This window comes from Nematolebias whitei, chromosome 18, assembly GCF_014905685.2.
Source record: "Nematolebias whitei isolate Nwh7 chromosome 18, NemWhi1, whole genome shotgun sequence".
Lineage (NCBI taxonomy): Eukaryota > Metazoa > Chordata > Actinopteri > Cyprinodontiformes > Rivulidae > Nematolebias > Nematolebias whitei.
This window is the reverse complement of record NC_056515.1, coordinates 35484238-35494010: the sequence shown is the minus strand read 5'-3', so window position 1 is coordinate 35494010 and position 9773 is coordinate 35484238. Positions and strand designations below refer to the sequence as shown.

The 9773-nt window shown below is 37.0% G+C and overlaps 1 protein-coding gene across 1 annotated transcript; it reads right to left on the bottom strand.

Moving 5' to 3' along the window:
- Positions 1–1929: 1929 nt before the first annotated feature.
- On the bottom strand, positions 1930–7824 carry si:busm1-57f23.1 (uncharacterized protein LOC368621 homolog). Its single transcript, XM_037691781.1, has 5 exons — positions 7713–7824; positions 7375–7581; positions 3362–3513; positions 3163–3264; positions 1930–2177 (listed from the first exon to the last, which is right to left on the bottom strand). The coding sequence occupies exons 2-5, from the start codon at positions 7478–7480 to the stop codon at positions 2079–2081; spliced, it is 459 nt and encodes a 152-aa protein (XP_037547709.1). The 5' UTR covers positions 7481–7581; positions 7713–7824; the 3' UTR covers positions 1930–2078.
- Positions 7825–9773: the final 1949 nt, after the last annotated feature.

The following is a 9773-nucleotide window of genomic DNA, read 5'->3' as shown; positions in this document are numbered from 1 at the left end:
TTTGTTTTGTTTCTTTCTTTCTTTTGGCTAATAACTTGGGACCAACAATTTTGAAGAATATAATTTATAATAACAATAATATTAGTTTGTATTACACAAGCAAATGTGTGATTTTTATTAAACTGATTCAATATTAAATAATAAAAGTGAAAATAATTATTAAAGCATTATCATTATTTTTCACTTCTATTTATTATTATTGAATCATTTTCATAAAAACTCACACATTTGCTTGTGTAATCTACAAACTATTAATCATATATATTCTTGTTATTATTATCATTATTATTATCATTATTAGCATTATGGATGATGACATAAACATGGGCCACTCAGAGTGGCCCTTCTGTGAATTAGATTAACAAAGACTTTAAGAAACCCCTACTGTGAGGTGTGATAGGTCAATATGCATATGTATGTATCTTACCTCAGCTTTATAACTTGAACCCCACACTTCCTGTTCTTTGAATTGAGAAAGCTTCTCAGATGAGAAGAGAAACGTCTTCTGCTACAAATAAAGACCAATTGTTTTTGTCTTAAATTGTTTTGAATTATTGTTATTATTATTAGTAGTAGTAGTAGCATTAGCATATTCTTATACATTATAAATATTAGTAGAATAAGTATTCAGAGGCTTTATTTTTTTCTTTGGGGATTAAACTGTTCAAATATTTACATTACAAACAAATGAATAAGTGCAGCACAGTTTTAACAGCAACAATGCAATATTTCATCAATGCTGGTCTAGACAGACTGGTCCTAATACCAAGAGCGGAGTCTGATTTTCCTTTAACATTTGAACTAAGTGAATGAGAACATGTGCCATCTGGTTGTTTAATTGGGAGATAGACTTTCCATATGAACTCTGCCAAGAGGGCTGAAGTAGCAGTCTTGAAATGGAAAGAGTGTGCCTCAGTCTCTGTGGCTTTGTATTCTGGTGAATCAGAGATGATGGTCTGGCTGATGACCAGCTCCAGAGGGGATTCCATCTCTGTGAGAGAATATTAACTTTAATTCATAACTTTTAATGTATGGACAGTTGTATGTATGTGAGTGTGAAATCCATATTGAATGGTATTTATATGGTACATTTAGACTAAACGATATGTTGTTTTTTTGTTTTGGCATTTGCAGTAGCTGGGGCTATCTTCATCTTCATTCAGCTGTTTCCTCTTCAGGGGTCTCCACAGCGAGCCATCCTCCTCCGTTACTCTCTGTCCTCTGCATCCTTTGTCCTCAGGTCATACCTCCATGTCCTCTCTAACTGCATCCATATATCTCCTGTTTGTCTTTTTCCTGGCAGCTGTACTACTTGTACCAATATATACACAGTCCCTTCTCTGGACATGTCCAAACCATCTCAGTCTGGCCTCTCTATTATTTTTTTTTTTTTTTACCTGGCTCAACATGTGGAACAAAAAGGTCTAATGCTTAACACCACAAAAATAACTCTTTGTCAAGGAGTGGACAGAAAACTGATGTAATTTCAACTGGTCTATTAGTCATCCATGGTTACCCATTACTTCATTCAGCAGCTTGAACGTTTTTTTATGTTTATCTGTTTTTCCAACAACAGTTAAAAGTGTGATTCATGATAAGGCTGTGCACTAAAAACATCAGTTTGTGATAGAACTGCATACAAAGGTAAGCATTCATGCTAAAAAAAAATAAAACTGGAGGTCAAGTAATCACTTTTCCTTATGTTTAGACAAATATCTGAACTGTGTTTAAATTTTGCTTAATGTACATTTACAAATGTTGCCTCATTTTACAAAGATCCAAAAATGATATGAAAAAATATCATATCCTAGAAGAAGAAGAAGAATTAAATATTAATAAAAATACAAGTTTAACAACACAAACACAAACAAAAATAAGTAAGCATCCCCACTTCATGATGAGAAAAATCCAGATGTTTTATTTTCTTGTTAGCTACAATTTTTTTAATTTATTTATTTTTTTAACAAAATCTGATTCGACTTTTCTCAGAAATTCAATTTTCCATCTTCCAAACTTCATTTTTAAAGTTAAATCAGTATCGAATTGTGTGCGTGCTGTACTGTAGCCTATAAAAAGAGTTACTCCTCCTTCTTCACACTTTTCCTGCACTTTTGATTCATCAGCTCGTGTTTGCTGTTGCGGACGTCAAAGCTCACATCAAAGATACATTTCAGCCGCTGTGAAAAAGAAAACATTATTAATAATAATATATATATATATATATATATAAGTAAAACAGATCACTTTATGGTTACTCGTTGTAAACTGTTCAGTAAAACACACAAAATGGTTATATTAAACTATCTGAAATAGTGCAGTTTTATGCAACCAATGTAAACAAGCTGAGCATGAATATTTAACAATACATTTTGCTAAAATATATATATATTAAAAAAACATAATCTCAAATATCTTTTTCTAGATTGTTGGCTATTTTCACACTTTCAGACGTTCGTTGGCAGCTGTTTACAAAGACATCTTACAACTTATTATTTAAGGACACTCTAAGTACCAATGTCAGAAATAAAAGGATATTATTTTATTTCCTACTTTATTATTTTTAGATTAGTCTTCGTGCCATTGCAATGATTAGCTTTAAAGTTAACCATTTTTTTTCTCATATACGATCGTCTATCTTAAAGAATAATGTGCATTGTAATCTGATTTATTTATTAATTTATCCACAGTGTGGTGTTTAAACACCATTCCTTGTTTTAAGATACACATATGGCTGTATGTAAAATTCTTAATGCATGTTCATTCAACCTTTATTCAGATAGGTTTATGTGATTATTTATAGCAGTATGCAAGTTGTCACTCAAGCAAATGAGGTATAACTTTTAGTAAATAATATCTATTTTTAATATCTATTACTTACAATTTATTTTTATTACCGTATTTTTCAGACAATAACATGCAGTTAAAATCCTTTAATTTTCTCAAAAATCGACAGTGAGCCTTATAATCAGGTGCGCCTTATGTATTAATTTTGGTTGTGCTTACTGACCTCAATCCAACTTTATGTGGTTATTGTGATTGAGTTGAATAAAGTTTGCCATATTTGACTGTTTCGTTTTGCTTAATGTACCTTATAATCTGGTGCGCCTTATAGTCTGAAAATTACGGTAAATTAAAAAAACAAAACGTGCAGAACCGATTTACCTTTTGAACCAAACTGCAGCTCTTCAAGTCATGGTTTTCAGACTTGAGACATTTGGTTTTTCCCAGGACCAAGTTCACCCTAAAGTTGATTGTGTTAGTCACCTGAATACAAAGAAACAAAAAACCCAGTCATTAAATGTGAGCGAAATATTTGCTAATAATTAAACGGGTTCTAGTTTGGTGGAGTAGTTAATCCAACCTGAGTTTTAGCACTTTTGATTGAGACCAATTTGAATATTTTCTTGGCCTTGGACTGTGTGTTGAACATCTCCACAGCACGCTGAGCTGCCTCCTGAACATCAGCTGACTCGGTGTTCTTCTCAGACCAACCACCCAGAAGAGGTGCTTTCCCTGGGAAAGCAATAAATGCAAATTTAAAAATGCCTGACTGACAATTTTAATTCGAATTTGGCTTAAATGATGAAAGTTAAGGATTTGTTTGAGACATCTGACAGCACAGTGAACCTAATCATATTTAATTTGCAAGCTATAGATTCTGCTCATTGTTCTTCTTAGTGATCAAGTTTAGTTTAATCAGCGATTCAGTCGGATAAATTTAGAAACATTAAAGGTAGTAATCCAAACTGACTGTCATATCAACAAGAAGCAACACAAGAAGCTTGAGAAACTCCAAAGACTACAAAAGGAAGTGATTAAGTTGTGGAATGTCCAGGTTTCAATGGTGCCAGTGATTGGAGCTGTGCCATCCACACTGAAAGAGATCCACCAGATCCCCCCAAAAAACATCAGAGATCTATGTCCAGAAAATCACAGTCCTAGGAATAACTGAGACACTGAACAGAACCCTGAAACTGCCTATAAGATGATCCTGGTGGTTATACTGTATATTCATTCATTCATTCAACCTTTATTTACACAGATAAATCACAATGAGCCTTGAAGACTCATTTACAAGTGAGACCTGTTTAGACAGACAAAAAGTAATGAAAGTGACACGTGTATAGGATTTTGAGGGGGAAATAAACTAACATACTCTTACTCCCTGGCTGAGAAGAAATAGCCTGAAATTGAAAAAAACACCCCGCATATAGGCACATAGTGACGCAGACATTCTGCAGGAGAGGGGAGACGACAAGAGTGGTGAGCGTGTCCAAGGACACTCCAGAGGCACTGCAGAATCAGCCAGTTCCCTCTGGTGAGATCCATAAGCACTCTCAAGGGGTGCCAAGGTCAACCTACAACAGCCAGAGAGAATCCAAGAGTCCTGAAATGATGACACAATGTTTATTCAGCCAGATCCCTCTGATAGGTCCACAGCCTTCATCGGTGGGAGTGGAGGGGACAGAGCATAGAATTTACAGGACCTCCAGGTGAACCATTCGGAAGATATGTAGAGACGTTCTGAAGCAGTTCCACAGACAGGACAGATCAAAGCAAAGCAAGAGAGGAGGAAAAAAGCAACCGCCCTTGACAAGAGCAAATGATGACGTGATATTTATATACATGTACTTATATACTGGTATATATTTTTTTTTTCTTCTTTCGGCTGCTCCCTGCATTAGGGGTCGCCACAGTGAACTAAGTCGCACAAAGACTTAGCAATTATTTTTACACTGGATGACCTTCCTGACACAACCACAGACCACCGAGCTACCACAGCTCTCTGTGTGGAGCAGAGAGTTGCTATCTAGGGTGCCCAGAGGAGCAGATGGTGGGGGTTAAGGGTCTTGCTCAAGGGCCCAGAGTGGGGCAAATGAGGGTGGGGGCAGGTGTGGGTGCTTTACCTACATGCTTTACCTACATTCTTTGATGTTGTCGGTACCGGGAGTTGAAACGGCAATCTTCCGATCACAGGCCCACCTTCTCTAACCTCTTCGCCACCACTCCCAAATATACATGTGCTTATATACAGTATGTAAAACTTTTATATGCACAAACATTACAGTGACATGCTCACTGGTAAATGTTTTACAATGCTATGCATTCGACTGATTTAATGAGCTATAGCAACTGTGAGGATTTGTGTGTTTTTCTACTGTGTCTCCCTCTTGTGGTCAGTCCCAGCTCCTGCGTCCCCAGCTGTTTCTGATTGTCTCTGCCCCAGGTGTTTGCCATTGTCTTTGGTTAACATCTTTATATAAGTCTGTGTCTCTGTGTTCCTTTTTGTCTTGGCAATGTCCTTTTTCTGCCTCCCTCCGTGTTTCTCCCTTAATCATATAAGTTGTTGATGCCGCGTCAGCTGTTTTTGTTTATTCTAATAAGTAACCTTTACTTTCATCCTGAGTTCTCCAAGTCCTGCCTGCACATGGGTTCAACCGAACAGCAGAAACGAGATGCCAACTAGCAGAACAGCACTTCAGTATATTGGATCCCGAAGTTGGTGCTGGTAAGAAACTTCCAACTATCCAACATCCAAGTCCAAAATAATTATTTCCAAATGTGTGCACAGAGCTGAGCCCTTTTAGGCAGACAACTCGTTTCGACATTCTAATTTTGGGTTCACACCAATTTTGATGCAGTATCTGTGTAAAGGTTGAAAATCCTGTTTTTCCTGCCAGCTAGCAGTTGTTGCATCGTCTTTCTCCACCCATCAAACTTTTGAATTGATGCGAGTCAACAGTACAAGCAAATGCAACAAATCACACCCAACTTTGCACATTTTAGTTTCCCTTTAATTCACAGAATTCAATGACACAATATTTACAGGGTGGTTGCCTTTTATTAAACCCATATTATAAAGCTTTACATTATGTCAAATGCCTGTTTAGAAGAAAAGACCACCACATTGCAATTCAAAATTGTGTTAAAATTCTAATTTTGCTTCTGTTCATTGAATATTAGTGTTTAATCCTGAACTTTACTTACTGTATTTTTCAGACTATAAGGCACACTTACAATCCTTTAATTTTCTCACAAATCGACAGTGAGCCTTGTAAACCGGTGCATCTTATGTACAGTGGTGGAGAAAATACCATATTTTTGACTGTTTAAGTCACATTTTTTGCATAATTTGCATGCCCTGAGACTTATTCACCGAAGCAATGTATTTATGGATGTTTTTTTCCCCATATTTATAAACCAATTTTTGCCTGAGATATGACCGTTTTCATTCATTCTGACTGAAAAATAATAATAACACTACCATTTTAAGCCACTAGATGGCAGTTGAGTTGTATGACATGCCATTGTATCATACAATAGGTAAAAGTGGATATTAATGACACAATTGGCTTGCCATAATCTGCCACCGTCGTCGGCCTGGAGCAACCGCATCAGCTTCATTTCGCTGCACCGCCCCGGCGAAATGCATCTGATTTGATCGTCAAAGTGCATTTATTAAGCAAAATTTCAAATGAGACACACCTTTACTAAAATGTCGAGCAAACAAAAAATTATCCTTATGCATGCTCAAACAGACAAATAATTGTTTTTAAATGTTAATCTTGTTAGATTCCTGTTAAAATCCTCTCGTGCATGCTCCTGCAGCTGCCTTTTGGCAGCCAATCAATTTTTGTAACAAAGGCAAGTGATGCATATTAGATGCAACTAAGTTTGACTTATCGGACTGTTTTATTTTGTGTAATGCACCTTTTAATCTGGTACACCTTATGTATGATAACAGACCCGTTCATTGATATTGCGCCTTATAGTCCAAAAAATATGGTATACTTTTTTTTTTTGTTCCAGTGTGTGACTAAATTCAACTTTCTGCCAATTAAAATAATACTTCAACAGTGATGGATTCCTCAGAGATGTGGCCAAGTCTCATATTCTCTGACTCACACTACCCAACCACACAGCAGTGAGCGTCATCGTCTGAACACCGTGTGCACAAACACACCATTATTTTAACATGAGCTCACAATGCCACATTATTTCCAAACAAAAGTTAGGTCCTCTCAGCACAAAACTTTTATTGTTTAAAACGTCATTACTAACCTGACCCAAATGGGTCTGCTACATGTTTAGTTGGCTTTCTGCCTGTTTATCCACATTTTATGTACTCATGAGGATTAAGGAGAAAAAATGACATGCTTGTTTTGGTTTTACCTGCGATCTAATACTGTTTTTAAAGAGATTTTCTTCACTTTTTGAAAACGGTGCAAGTACACAAAAACAAACTGACATTTTTGATTGTTATACATCATTTAACTCATCTAACTTAGGCTTTTCGTCTAAAACACCCCTTTTTAAAAAAAAACACACAACTTCACCATCTATTTTATATATTTTTCTCTTATTCCTACTCACTGGTTGTGACGGCTTCCTCCACAGGCTGATCTCCCACACACAGATGGACCACTGACAGGCATATCAGCACTGACAACCATATCAACATCTTCCCCTTCCTCCACATTGCGGCGTTATCCTTTGGCTTTCAGATAGAAAAACCTCAAACACTTCACTGGAGATGGTCTTCTTGACTTGCCTCAGATGTTCCAGGGTATTTACAGCAAACTGATGCATCCGGTATAGTTACAATAGAAGAAAACAAAAGAGAAAGACATTGAAAACACTTGAATTAGAGTTAAAAATACACATAAGAATGAGGAAAAAGCCTTTTTGTAGTTGAAAATGCGCAACCAAACCTTGTAGTCGATGGCAAAAGTGAGAGCAGCGGAATAGTAAGAGAGGAGCAGGGTGTTGTTGTGAATGTGTGCGTCTGTTCAGGATTTAAGCTCTGGTATGTTTAACCAGCCAGTGAACACCACACCCACCTCCTGCCTGACAGTGACACCACACACAGATTTAACAACCATCAGCAGCTTCTGTGTGTGTGTGTTTGTGTGTGTGTGTGTGTGCAGAGAAAAGATGGATGGTGGGTGTTTGGCAATGGTTGTGTGTGTGCTCGAGTGTATGTTTGCATTCATGTAGGCATGTCGTCTGTTAATGTGATGTCTGAGTGGACGTGCCCACATAGAGTTAGCATTTCTTTTACTTGGACTTATCCCAGCTGGTGACATCCAGCTGGCAGGCGGTGAGTCACGCGCTGCAGAAGCACTTTACATATTTTATATTTCATGAAAAGTATGTGATGTGAAACCGGAAAGAATGTCTTCTGCGTAATTATATTCAATATAGACTGGACAGTTGTGGTAAAGCAGACTTCCAATGAAAGAGTTCTAGGTTTAATTCCTACAGCGCACAGTCACATGTCAAAGAGTCACTGAGCAAAACACTTTGCCCTCTAATGGGTCACCCATGGGTGTATGAATGCAGTCTAATTAGACTCCATAAAGCAATTTCTTCAGATGAAATTGTAGAGATATAGGTATGTGAATGGGGAAATGTGGGTACACTGTTGTGCTTGTTTGCTAAAAAAAAAAAAAAAAAAAAGTGCTATAAAAGTACATACCATGTACAAAATATGCATACAGATAAGGAAAATACTGGTTTTATTTTATGAAATGCCTTTTTGTAAGTTTATGACAAGTTTACCAAAAAAAAAAAAAAAACTTTAGGTCCTAAATGGAATATGAGACAGTAAATGGATTTCCATAGAAAAAACTGCAGAGTACATGTTTTTCCAAGACTTTTTTATGGTTTTTCCTCTATCACCACATTAGGTTCAAATCTCTCCTCATTCAAAATAACTCATGCGTCCGCTGGCACGCTGCCGCTAATCTTTGCACAGACATCTGTGTCCATCGTAAGATGAATCCGAATGGTTTCAATGGTGTAACCAAGCTGTAGCTGTGGCCTTTTATACAAATACTGCCTGCTGTCTGGTTTGGCAAAAGATAACACCAGCATTTTATAATTACAAGAGGACCAGGATCTTGGCTAAGACATTAAGCATTCTAAGATGTGGCTACTATGATTTATTTCAAAATCCCTACTGAAGTGTGCACTTTATTTTTGTGCATTCCGCTCACCCTGGGATGTTTGGTTTTGGCATGAATCGGGTCAGCCGTGGGCTCAGCTAAGAGTTTATTTGCTGCTAAAGGTTTGATTAGTCCAGCAAAAAGTGGTAAATTACTGAGCTGGAAATCAAGATAATCAGACTTCAGGGCAGAATGTTTGCTGTGAATATTACTAGTGGTGGGATGTAACTATAAGTACAAGTACTTCGTTACTGTACTTAAATACATTTTTCATGCAGAGTTAAACGTGGGTACTTTTGACTTTTCCACTACATTTTACATTATCTGTACTTTCTACTACACTACATTTCTATAATGCGTTGTGTTACAAGTTACACTCACGTTGTGGATTTTTGATTTGTTCGTTAGTTTGAAAGTAACCTATGGCGAGAGAGGAGTTAGTCCATTGAATCGCTGCAAAGTGGGCAGGTAACGTTGGAGCTGCCTTCAAGAAGAGCTGGGACAATAACGTATATTCTACTATATATACATCATTGAGCTGGGCACACCCACAGCAACACTAACACACCCAAAATGGATTACACCGCAGAGAGTCAGCCAGAAGATATGTGCCACTCATGGCCTTATTGAAAGACTATTGAAAGATTATTGAAAGATTATTGAAAGACTATTGAAAGACTATTCAGTACAGCAGGACAGATTCTCTGTACTGGACTCAAAAAAACTTTGAAAACCAACTTCTTCTGAACTTCAAATTCTTGCTGCATTATTAAAATGTGTCAGTTCATGATGTTGGGAGACAAGAGATGTCTCCAAATGGTTCAA